The sequence below is a fragment of the Pinus tabuliformis genome, chromosome 4_1 (genome assembly GCF_031772625.1).
Source record: "Pinus tabuliformis cultivar Carrire ecotype Pingquan chromosome 4_1, CPIR1, whole genome shotgun sequence".
NCBI classification, from domain to species: domain Eukaryota; kingdom Viridiplantae; phylum Streptophyta; class Pinopsida; order Pinales; family Pinaceae; genus Pinus; species Pinus tabuliformis.
In genome coordinates, this window is record NC_142303.1 from 344,291,664 (window position 1) to 344,304,357 (window position 12,694).

General features: G+C 34.6%; 1 protein-coding gene across 2 annotated transcripts; it reads left to right on the plus strand.

Annotated features, from left to right (window-relative positions):
- Positions 1-6,484: 6,484 nt before the first annotated feature.
- Positions 6,485-8,755, plus strand: LOC149175681 (LEAF RUST 10 DISEASE-RESISTANCE LOCUS RECEPTOR-LIKE PROTEIN KINASE-like 1.1). 2 transcript variants are annotated; one of them, XM_089419736.1, is made up of 3 exons: positions 6,485-7,206; positions 7,376-7,465; positions 7,591-8,755. In XM_089419736.1, exons 1-3 carry the CDS (start codon positions 6,774-6,776, stop codon positions 8,610-8,612), a joined length of 1,545 nt encoding a protein of 514 aa, XP_089275862.1. In that variant the 5' UTR covers positions 6,485-6,773; the 3' UTR covers positions 8,613-8,755. The 2 variants fall into 2 exon arrangements, with proteins under 2 accessions (XP_089275862.1, XP_089275861.1); XM_089419735.1 differs by having other exon boundaries at positions 6,486-7,206; positions 7,370-7,465; positions 7,591-8,753.
- Positions 8,756-12,694: the final 3,939 nt, after the last annotated feature.

Consider the following 12,694-nt stretch of genomic DNA (forward strand, 5'->3'; position numbering starts at 1 on the left):
ATGTGGGTCTCTTGGACTTCCATGTTACATTACATTGATTACAACAGTATGGCCCACAATAGTGATGTGGCCGAGATGACTCATGACATGACTCGACACGAGAGAGCTGGTATGTTCATCCTATAGGTGGTGTGCATGTCGAGCTACAGTGATGCTGAGTGATGGATGTGTTCTTGTTGTATCAGAGCTTCACCTCTGCATAGCAAGCTGTGCAGAGTCTTCAATGGTCTTGGTATTCACTTGATGTTGCATGTTCATGCCGCTCCTTCACTTGTACTTTGGCATGCTTCACCTGCTCATTTGTTCATGAAAATGTCTCCTTGCATACTCTCCTTGTTCATTCTGTTCATCGTCGCACCATGTCTCATCCATATACCTGTATCTGTAATCACTCATGACGAGATGACATGAAATCCAGAAATATCCTAGTGTACCATGATGCATTGTCTTTCGCTTTCGGATGCAGGTGATGGGAGAAAGGACAAGGCTCTACAACTGCGCAAGGAAGATTATAAGCCGGGATGTGGGTTTTGGGCACTGTTCATGAAAATTGCGTAGAGGTCACTAGGAGGCTGACATGGGCAATCCGGATCGACAATGACTGTCTGCGGGATCTAACTCGGGTGGAGGGAAGATCTACACAATTCTTTCAGGGAGATGGTGCAGGCAATAGGGGGAGATTGGCAGCAAAAACTGTGCAATTTATCCGGGGAGTTGACATCAGGTTGCTAGAGGCTGCTCACAAAAATTGCACAATTTTTTTGGGGAGGTGGCAGCGGGCTGTGGGAGGCTACTGGAAAAACTATGCAGAGCTAGGAGACTGGCCTGCTGGATTGCTCATGAAAACTACGTAGTTTTACGGGTGAGCACTAGGCCAACTGACTGGGTGATAGGCTGGAAAAATTGTGCAATTTTCGAGGGCAGTCTAGTGACAGACACAGGGTGTTTATCTGGAATGTCTACATAGTTTCTTCAGTCAGCATAATAGGGCATCCTTGGTAGCTTCTAGGAAACTTTTTGGAGGAGTGAGGCCAGGGGTCATTGCCTTGACAAACTCTCTCGTTGACTAGCTGGGCTTGGTTGATGTGCTTGCAGGTATTGTAGATTGAGATGGATTACTAGGAAAATTCTGCGTTGTTCTAGGTGACAGTCAGTCGAGTAGATTATAGGATTGTGCAGTGCAAACTGTTGGGAGACATCCTCAAGCTTTGTTGAATTTTCGGTAGTAGTACATGATCACTGAGAGTTGAAACTACACAATGCAGCTCAACGGATGTCCGAATGTTGGAGAATGGTTCAGTTGACATAGTTTCAAAAAAATGACCAAGTCTGTGAACGAGTGACTTCATACATGCATAACCTCAAAAATGCACACTCAACATGACTTGATGACAAGACTCCTCGAACCATCAAGACAACATACACTCATTGTGACTAACTGATGGTGTGAGCAACAAGCGCAACACTTGTGATAGATCATTGAACGACCGCGAAGACGTTTGCGTGACAGTGCATACAACTTCATGTGTGAGTGTGATGGATGTTTACATAGTGGAAAAAACTTGTACACACGAAGTTGGACCTTGTGGATGGCCAGGACATGACTGCAAGCATGACATTCTGAGCAACATGAAAAAAGATGTCCGATGAATGGTCAAGTGAGGGGGGTGAAAAGACTCAACATGGGCTCAAGGGATGAGCCAAAGTGCTTGAAAAAATCAAGGAAAAACCTAAGGAAGGCTCTAAAATTGGATGCAGGCCAAAATTTTTGGGGGTGTTGTAGCCGCTACAACACTTGGTGACACAGTGGTTGAACTCTAGATTCTCTATTTTGGTACATTGACAACACAGGGCCTTGGCCTTTCAATGAGTATTGAATCATTGTGCGGGTTACTTGGACTTCCCCACTTACCCCATGGACAAACATGGTTCACCTTTCGCCAACTCAGTCAAACACAACAACAAGTTTAGCTTGATCATAGTGTTTTGAAATTGGGAAGGGTAGTTTGGCTTGTGAGTTAAAAAACTTCAGAGGATAAGTTTTCATCTCTGGTGTTACTTCACTGCTAACAGGCCTAGATAGTACCCTGATTGAGTCATGCAAGAACACACACATTGCTCCACTGCCAACGAGCCTGGTGAGTACCCCAGTGGAGTTGCATGCTTCACCTCTCTGCGCAGGAAGCCTTTCTCTTCTTTTTGCTTATATATATATATTTTTAAGAGGACTGTACATCAGCACTTATTTGTTTTTGGAGCAGAAGAGTGATCCCGACTTATTGAGAGAAGAAGAGGTTGTTCCTTAACACATTTGATTAAAATTTTTGGTGTTTGTTTGTGAGGTGATTATAGGGTCATCAACATTAACACATTTGTTTAATAATTTTGGGGTTGCTTTGTCAAGATCTTCGTAACAAGAATTGTTAGTGAATTTTTAATGAATCTAAATCAAATATTAATTTAATTTTAACTAGGATTGAATTGAATTAGTCACCAGTCAAATTTAATTATATTGTGCAAGATAACATTTTTATTTTTGCTACTGAGCCTTGTTCCCCATTTTATTTGTTAGAAAAATTATATATATGACAGAGAAATGCAAGACATATAATATGCAGAAAAACACAAACACATAAAACCAGAGAGACACAGATATATGTGGTTCACCCTGTTTGGGCTACGTCCACCTCGAATAGCCAGTCCTTCCTTTCTACTATCCAACAAAATGAAGAGACACAACCTACAGCAGATTCGTTGTAATATCCTCTATTTTCTCTCATAGTCTCACCTCTTTGTTTCTCGCTCGAAGAATACACGTCTATTACACAGCCTCAATACAATACCCTCATACAAAGAGAGGGGTTGTCTTCTAGGGCAAAAAACCCTAAAATAAACATAAGTTCTATCGTCAGATCATCCGCCTAATGAACGGCCCAGATTGACTAGAAATTACTATACTTTTACAAGGAAATTTTACATCTGTTTTTAGCTTCAAGGGCACTGCCCCCAAAACCCCGTCGAGGGACTGCTGGCCCCCAGACCCCCCAGTCAGGGGGGATTAGCCCCCCTGGACCCCGGGTGGGGGACAAGTCCCCCCTGGTGGAGGGCTGTACAATCTTCCTGGGGCATACATCCCGCTGAAACAAAGACCTCTAAATAATCATGCTCCACACCCAACATTATTAGGCACTATGTTTCTTTAACTTAAGTTTCTCTAGGGTTCGTTACATTTATCTAGAGAAATAATTCTTTGATGATTTGACCTGAAGCTTTTAAGATTGGAGTTGTGTTTATAGATACATCTAATAAACATTTATGAATTCAATTTTGTAGATTAAGTTAAAGCAAAGGTCCAAAATTTAAAAAGTTACCCAACAACAACAATTATTTCTCTTTCACTCAAACTGGGCTACATTTACATTTACATCAAGTAACATATCACATTTTTCTTCATCTATGTCGGCCATTTCTTTGCAATATGTGGGTCAATTACTAGCTATATATTATAATAATAAAATAATACTGTTTTATAAAATTAAGGAAACCATTATATTGATATACAACTAACATCCATATTTTATCTATAAGCCTTGATATAGGCCAAAACACAAGGGTTGTCTAGTTTATTTGAAATAGAAATGAAGTTTGATAAAAGATTAATTTAATTGAATGTATATGTTAATGGAAATACCATGGTATAAATCCATTTTATACATAATTTTTCATAAGAATTTCACCTTTAGTCATTTTGATAAGTGATACCAAACATCCATAACCCACCACTTGTCTTAGGGATTTAATGCATTGATCTACATGCTCACATGAAGTGTTGGTCCATGTAAATGCATTGAATTACTTGCTCACATGAAGTGTTGGTCCATATCCATGCATGGAACTACATGCTTGCAACAAGTGTTGGACAAGTGCACAAAAGTAATGGAAATGCATACCAATACATGGCCATGTTCCTAACAAGGCTGGGAATTAAGAAGGCATACACTATTGGAAGAATGTTGGGAAGAATGGAGGGGATGAATGTTTCAAATACATTGACTAGAGGAGAAGTTTCCAAATATGCTCTAAGAATGTTTGTAGGTACAAATTTAGGAGCTAGGAATGCTAGTGGGCGTTGCAAATTTGAACACCAATAATGTACCTTCTTTCTAATTGTTATCTTAGTGTATTCAAACCTCAATGATCCTATGGTTATAATGTTCTAACTATTGTATTGGAGTTGAGATGACAAGATCATCTCTTGAGTTCCTTAAGAAAGGGAAAATGAATAGGAACAATGTGATTGTTGTGTAGTAATTGTGTATTCCTCCAAAATCTTAGGTTTTCCAGTTTTATGTTCAAAACATTCCATTGAGCTTTCCATAGTAATGTTGTGTTGTAGATTCTATTTCTTTGATTTGATACTAATTGTTCCAAGATTTGGGAAGATACAATTTAAGGTAATAACTTAAGCAAAATACTTTTTGACTCAAATCCAAATTTGAGATCAAGAAACCCACCACCTAAGGATTGGTTATAGACCACCCCACCTGTGTAGTACACTACTTCAACCCATACAAAATGTCATCTCACTACCACAACCTAATATCACACCTCAAATTTTAAGTTCAAATGAATTATAAAATTTGAATATGTGGCATTGATAAACCATGATATTGGCCCATTGGATTGTAGCAAAAGCTATTAACATGTTAAGAATTTCCGTGGTATAATAAGAATAAATCTAGCAATGTCATGTCAAATATTAGCGAATTATGGCCTTCTGAGTATATGATATTGATAAAGCATGATTTTGGTATTGTTACAAAAACTATTAAAACGTTAATAATTTTCACGGTAAAATAAGAATGAATAAGGACTATTATAACCATATAAGCTAAATAGCTTGTAAATGCCAATAGGCATGAGTTCATGACAAGAATTACAACACTTACCTTGATATATTTCACATTGTCCACATTAAAAATCATAAAAAAATAACTAAATCATAACTTTATTTTAAGTTATTATTATTAACTATAAAAAAAATTAATATAAGTTAAACAAAATTCTTAACCATGGATATTCACTCTTACTTTACACTTTTAAATAGTTTTTGTTACAATACTATGGCTTATCAATGCCACATACCCAATATGACATGTGCTGAGATGACATTTTCTTTAATTAGTTAATTTGAGATAAGTTAATTAAAAGTGCATAACTACTTTGGACATAACTATTAACCCTTGATTGTGAGTATTATTATGAATATTTAGACAAATTCCATGGAGATTAAATCTTTACCATCCATATAATTAAATTAAAATTTTGAAAAGCCTCTTATGAAATAAACATGCCTATTAACATAATTAATAATAAAAATAATCTGAAATAAAATTCTAATTGTTGAGGCTTCAAATTTGCTCAAAAAATTGTGGAGGCCTCGCTATTTTGTAAGAATTTTTTGTAAATTCAGTTTAGAGTTGTAAAGTTTCAAGATTTTGGGTGTCCTAGGTGTTTTTCATGACGTTAAATCCTTTTCCACTCTCAAAACTAGTTTCAAACACTGCTGCCAGATTTTTTTGTAAAAAAAATTACCAAATTTCAAACTATAACTATTGTGTATTATTATTTTTAATTTTCACAAAGTAAAATATATCATAAAATAAATTTATTATGGATTGATATATAAGTAAGTATATCCACTTTTTACGCGTATAACAAATCTACCGTCTCTTTTTTCTAGAAGTTCATCTATAGACTTGAATAAGGAAGCCTTTGCTCATGGTTTATCAAAATCTTATTTCTTTATTTCTAATCTGCACTCTTTTCGCGGTTTCTTTGGTTTATTTACTTTGTTTTTCAGTACAAACAGCTCATGATGTCTACATCCATGTGGCGTGCAGCCACTTTTCAACATTTTGATATTCGATTGAGGAAACGTGATTCTTACGTCCTAACTTAGAGGGAAGGGATTGGCATGAATTAGCAAAGTCTACCGATATTTATACTTCGAATACTGTTATCCACAATTATGTGGAGAAAGCCGGAGGCCCTGAAATACCATTCTACCATTCATAAATTGAAGGGTGTATTGGTTATCGTGTCGGTCTACCATCTCCATGATCACCAAGTCGTTACATTCACGGAAACTGCTGTTCCCGACCTCAAAGTCTTCGCCTTGATGTTAATTTTCCAAAAGAATTATCAAAGTCTTCGTGCTAATAATTTTTCAAAGTCTTCGTGCTAAAAATTTCCGAATCCGTCCCGCCGTGTGAGCCCCCCGAAATGCGTATACTTGGACGGGGAAGGTAGATTATTTGATGTTTTGCTAAAAAGTAATTTAAAGTCTGAACTTGATTCCTTCAATTTAAGAGACGTTCTTGTATTATCTAAGAATTACTATCATCTAAGAATACCTAGCTCACTCTGTTGCAGTTCGTGATCATTTTTGTCTTCCGAACGCGTATTCGATGCCCATCATCTCGTTTTCTGCTCATCGAATCATCTGTTCATCTCAACGCCTTCTTCATTCACTGCCTCAATACCTCTTCTTCCTTATCGCTACTCTCGGCTGTGCCTCTCTATTCCCCTGCTCCTTAAGCTTGGACGCGCAATATCAGTATTGTCAAAATCATAGTAAATGCGGGACTGCGCTTATACATTATCCTTTCGGTGTAGGAAGCCGTGGATGCGGCCACCCTAGCTTCCAGATCAACTGTGTGCAGAACTCTAGTTTTGTTATCCCGATTCGTGGCTGGAATTACACAATACTAATGTTTCTCCCTCCTAAATTAGTTATTACCAGAGGTCAGAATTGTAAATTCTTGAATGATAGCAAAAATAGTCGGATACAGTCTTTAGAATTTGCAGGCACGGTCTTCACATTTAAGGCTACAGTGAACCTTACCCTATACGTGTACAAATGTAAGGAACAAGATCACTTATCCCTTTCGAAATGTAATGCTAGTAGTAGTGTCTATTACTCGTACAAGAAGGAGAATTCGACTTCGGCGTGTTCTGTGGAACAAGTACCAGTTTATGCGGTAGTAATAGAACCAGTTGCAGTTCGACTCCAACATGAAAGCTGTACGTCATGTCAGGCGAGTGATGGAATATGCGGTTACAACACTTCGGTTTCAACTGCGCCTCCTCCGTTCGTTTGCTATTGCAACCATGGACCCCGTACTGACAGATGCCCTGGCCATGGTATGCTTTATCTTAAATTTCCGCAAAACCACTTACAACCGCTAGTTTAGTTAAAGTGTTATGAATTTAAGGTGTTATGGGGCTCATCTTCATTCCCGTCATTTTAAAGATTTCAACATTAATATCAATAGATGTACATCTGAACTGGAAGCAATCTTATTAGATGCAGATATGAATCCTTCTAGTTATGGTCCTCGAAACAAAGCAGATATGAATTCTTCCAGTAATGGTCCTCGAAACAAAGCCATTAAAATAATAGGTAAATTTATTATTTCTTCCTCTTCTGTTTCTCCGCTTTATCGCTACCGAGAATTGGCTTCTGTTATTCTCTTGGGCATTTGCCGATAATCGCATTGATAGATGAATATCTTCATTCCACCGCAGGTGGCTTCATTGGAGGAGCTGCGCTTACAGCGGGACTGTTCATGGCGTATCATCTGAAGAACCGAAAACCTGCTCCTGACGGCGTTCTTCCTAGAGATTTGAGTGAGGTCGAAATGGGCGATTTACCAATATTTTCTTACGAAGAACTTCGTCAGACTACAAATTGGTTCCACAAGGAGAACGAACTTGGCGTTGGAGGGTTCGGGTCGGTCTATCTGGGTAAACTTTGGGGCGGAAGACTTGTGGCTGTAAAGAGGCTTTATCAAGATAACTCTAGGGGACTGCAGCAGTTCATCCACGAGGTGAAGATATTTTCGACCTTGAACCATCCACACTTGGTTCGTCTTTATGGCTGTACTCCTCTAGACAGTCCAGAGCTGCTGCTCGTATACGAATTTATCTCAAATGGCACCCTGGCCGATCATCTTCATGGCGATCGCAGAAGTCCCGAGGGATTGCCATGGAATACTCGCTTGAAGATTGCTACTCAGATTGCCGAGACGTTGGCTTTCCTTCACGCCCTCGATCCGCCTATATTACACAGAGATGTAAAAACCTCTAATATTCTCTTGGACGAGAATTCGGATATCAAATTGTGTGATTTTGGCCTTTGCAGGGTTGTGCCTGTAGATTCCTCACATGTCACCACGATCCCACAAGGCACACCAGGGTATGTTGACCCAGAGTACTATCAGTGCTATAAGCTGACAGAGAAATCTGATGTCTACAGCTTCGGGGTCGTTTTGCTGGAGATTATCTCTGCCAAACTAGCGATGGACATAAATCGAAATAGAAGGGAAATCAACCTTGCTAACTTGGCGGTAACGAAGATTCAAGAGGGAGCCTTGAATGAACTAGTGGATCCTCAGCTGGAGATTGAAGTAAATCAAGAGGTGAAAATAATGGTAACCGCGGTTGCAGAACTGGCCTTCAGATGCGTGGCGTCAGAGAGGGATGACCGGCCGGATATGGAGGAAGTTGTTGGTCAGCTTGAGGAAATCAGCCATTCTTGTGGTGGTTAGCTCGTCAACATGACTTGGAATCCTTTTCGAACATGAAAAAGCCTAATCACTGGTTTTGTATTTCTTTCACTGGTTTTGTATTTCATAATGCTGTCGTTTTAAAAAATAAATATTAAATTGAATATTTAGAAAATTATAAAATAATTTGTTTCCTCGTCACTGGTTTTGTATTTCATAATGATCTAGTTTTTAAAAAATATTTATTAAATGAAATATTTTGAAAATTAGAAAATAATTTTTTATTGAAAATTAGAAAATAAGTGTTTTTCAGAAATTTTTATTTTTAATTGGTTGATGACTGTTTTAAATTGAAATATGAGATATAAAGATAAGTAAATATGTTTATATTTAATCTGAAAGATAATTTATGTTTTGACTTTTTGTTTATAGATAGTCAATTTTAAAAATGAATTAATTTTTTAAAAATCCACTAAGTAAATTGAATGAAGAGTAAAAAGACTTATTGTTGTCAACTTGAAAATAAATATCAAGTAAATATTAATCTTATCTCTAACTTTAATTTATTTATATTCTATTTTTAATAAATATAATTTTGTAAGAAATTTCTAACACATAATTTTGTAATGATAAAAACATAAAATAACAATAACAATTAAAGCATAAAATAATAATATCAATTAATGTATTAATTTAAGTTGTACTTAGTTTAGCTCTTAGCATTTCTTCTCTGAATATTAAGATTAATCTTTAAAAAAAACTTTTGGTTTAGTTATTATTTACTAAATATAAATATTATTATAAAATATTTTTAATATAAAAAATAAAAATAATTTTTTTATTTTTTATTTTTAATATTAAACCTTATAAAAAGAAATAATCAACCCAAATAAAATTTCCAGTTGACAAATTTGAAAAATCAATAACTACAAAATAATTATAGATATTTATTCAATAGTACCTCAAGGCTTTACCACTTCACACTCTTTTTCACCGTTAAAAAAATAAATAAAAAATTACATACTTGCTCCAAACTGAATATTTAACCAGATGAAAACACCATGTTCATAAGCTTGAACAGCAAGATACAAGGGATACCCTGCTATTTCAACTTTTAACCCTTTATAGATCCTGCACATTACATCATCTAACTTCGTCAAAAGGCAATAGGTAGTTCAAATGGAACATGTCACCAACTAAATTTCCGGAAAAAAAAAACGCAGTTCCAGTTACAATTCCAGATCGGTGAAAAGATAACACAATCATGAAGAAAGGTACCGCTTCCGATGAGATACAGATCAAATTCCTATCTGTATATGTATTTTCTCATAAAAGAAAAATTGTGACAGGTGGTGATCGAACTTCAATACATACCTCACCAGGAAAACTCTTATTGTTTATAGTATGGTACATTTGAAATAGACAACTATGAAATTTGCAGGGAAATATCTTTTTTCTCGGAATGTTTGGAATGTTTCATTTGCTCTTTTTTTTTAATATTTGGATACTGTTTCCATGGCCATGAAAACTTTTATGGTTTATGGTGGGTGCATTTAAAATAGAGAACTATAAAATTCGCATAAAAATATTTTTTTCCTTCAAATATTTTGTTTTTTTCAATATTTAGATATTTAATTCAATGCTTTGCATCTTCTTTTCACGAGCGCGTTTCATGAGCAGTTGTTGTAAAGCATGTACAAATGACTTGATGTAACACGTGGTGATCACTTTCTCAGAAAACCAATGCTAAAATTAAACGCAAAATCTCCAATTAACAAGATAATGGTATTGTGCTTGATTGTGGATCAGAGTTGCTTTCTCCATATTAGTCTCTGCTTGGGACTCTTACCAATCGATCGTGCGTTGACTGCCTATTAATCTCTTGTTTGACCAAAAAATATTGCTATACATCACAATTTTAACCAAAGTTTTCATATTAAAAAATAATATAAAATTTATTATGTAATTGCTGATTGGCCAACAAAGTTGAGGGTCTTATTGCGGGCTTTGCAGGTTTCAAGACGGGTAAAAGTAAGATATCCTAAGTTTTTGGTACCTCTTCTGCGTGTGCTTGCGGCAAACTTTTCTCATATCCAAAGTTTTCAGGTGCAAAAGATATTCAACTTTTCTGCTATCCAAGGTTTTCTCGTGCAAAAGATTTTTATATTATAAATAAAAGTTTTATTTTCTAGCAGCTACTTTGAATTGATATATTTCATTTTTTACGTCATATTTTAGTAAATTTTTAACAATTATCTCTAATAATTTTTTTAGTCAAAATATTACTATTTTTCCATATTTCGATTAGAGCCCTGAAAAGGTAGCATCATTGTGTAATCTCTTGTATTATGTTTTTTTCGGCATAACTTTGAGGTAACCACATCAAAAATATGAAATGTTATAAACCATAGAAAATTTAATATTTTTTCCTTTTTCCTAATATCTTTTTTACCAACAATTTAGAATATATCACACATACATATAAATAGACATTCAAAGTTAATTTTGTAGATAAGAAATATTATTTTTCTTATTTTCCTTTCTGGTAATATAATGAAATAATGCAAAAACTAAATATTTTTTCATTTTTCCTAATATCTTTTTAACAACAATATAATGAAATAATGCAAAAACTAAATGTTTTTTCATTTTTCCTAATATCTTTTTAACAACAATTTAGAATATATCACACTTACATATATATAATTGACATTCAAAGTTAATTTTGTAGATAAGAAAATATTTTTTTTCTTATTTTCCTTTCTGGTAACATAATGAAATAATGCAAAAACTAAAATATAGATGTTTCTCCTACTACTTTTTCATTTCGTAGTGATTTCAAAATCAAATATCATTTTTTCTGTACCATTAAACCAAAAATAATCCATTTTCATTCATCTTGATAAACATATTATTTTTGAATTCATATTAATAATTTAAAATAATATTTTTTCTTTTTTAATATGTAAACAAAAGTTTCGATGATAATCCCTTCATTTAAATATTCAAAAAAATATCGCTCTTGTTTATATTTTGTAAAATATATAAAATATATGTTTTTCCATTCTATGTTTTTTTCCATTTATACTTTACTCTTTTTTTCTTTTTAATCTTTTTCTTTATTTACTTTTATTTTTAATAACTATGTTTTAATTTATAATTATCAAGATTTAACTTTGAAATTTTTATAAACTTATTGGAACCTATTACCCTTTCATTTACTATCCATATTTATTTATTTTTCAGATATTCCATATTTTCATACTATAAAAAAGTTTAATAAGTATGTGATTATCAATTTGATTATTTCTCATGTTTTGATGCTTACTTAAAGCGGATTTTGTAAATTCCTAGTCCAAACTAAATATAATTCACTAAAGATTTTTATATCCAAACTACATATAATTCACTGACACAAACTTGCCTTCATTTTATCCAAAGTTCATTTTATCCAAAGTGCAGTTGGGGCAAAGTTTTGTATCTGCCACATGTCTATCTGCATGCATGCAACTCTAGTGCTATCTACAAGTCAGCAAGCCAGTTTATTATCCATCCCAACCTTGGGTTGATTCTTTCTTTCGACCAGCTGTTGGATTCTATCGTCCAGAACAGGCAGTCGATTATCGTGTAATCTCAGTCACCGGGGGAAATTAGCTATGGAAGGGCGTAAGTTATGGTAAGGTTTGTGACCTAGACTACAAGATTATTGTTACTGTTTTTTGTTAATATTCTGTTGATATATAAGTGATCAATTTTTTTGGTTATATGTACGAAGTTTACAATCTAGCTAAGGCAAAGCCTGCCATAGATATAAGCTGATATAAAACAATCTTCACATCTAATAAAACATATTTCTATTTTTTTTATTCAAAAAAAAAAAAAAAAAAAAAAAAAAAGTTTTCTTATTTATTTATCCCAATTTATTATCTTTTTGACTTATAATTTAGAGATCCATTAGCAATAATGCCCATTTTTGTGTTTTATGTATGTGGGTTTATTCATGTGACTGAAAACGAAATGTATCGTTATTTTTTGCAAAGGCATAATAAAATTCTCATTCAGGGACTCAGCCAACCTGCCCCGGACTCAAAGGATTTGTGTTTCGAACGGAAATTTGGTCAATC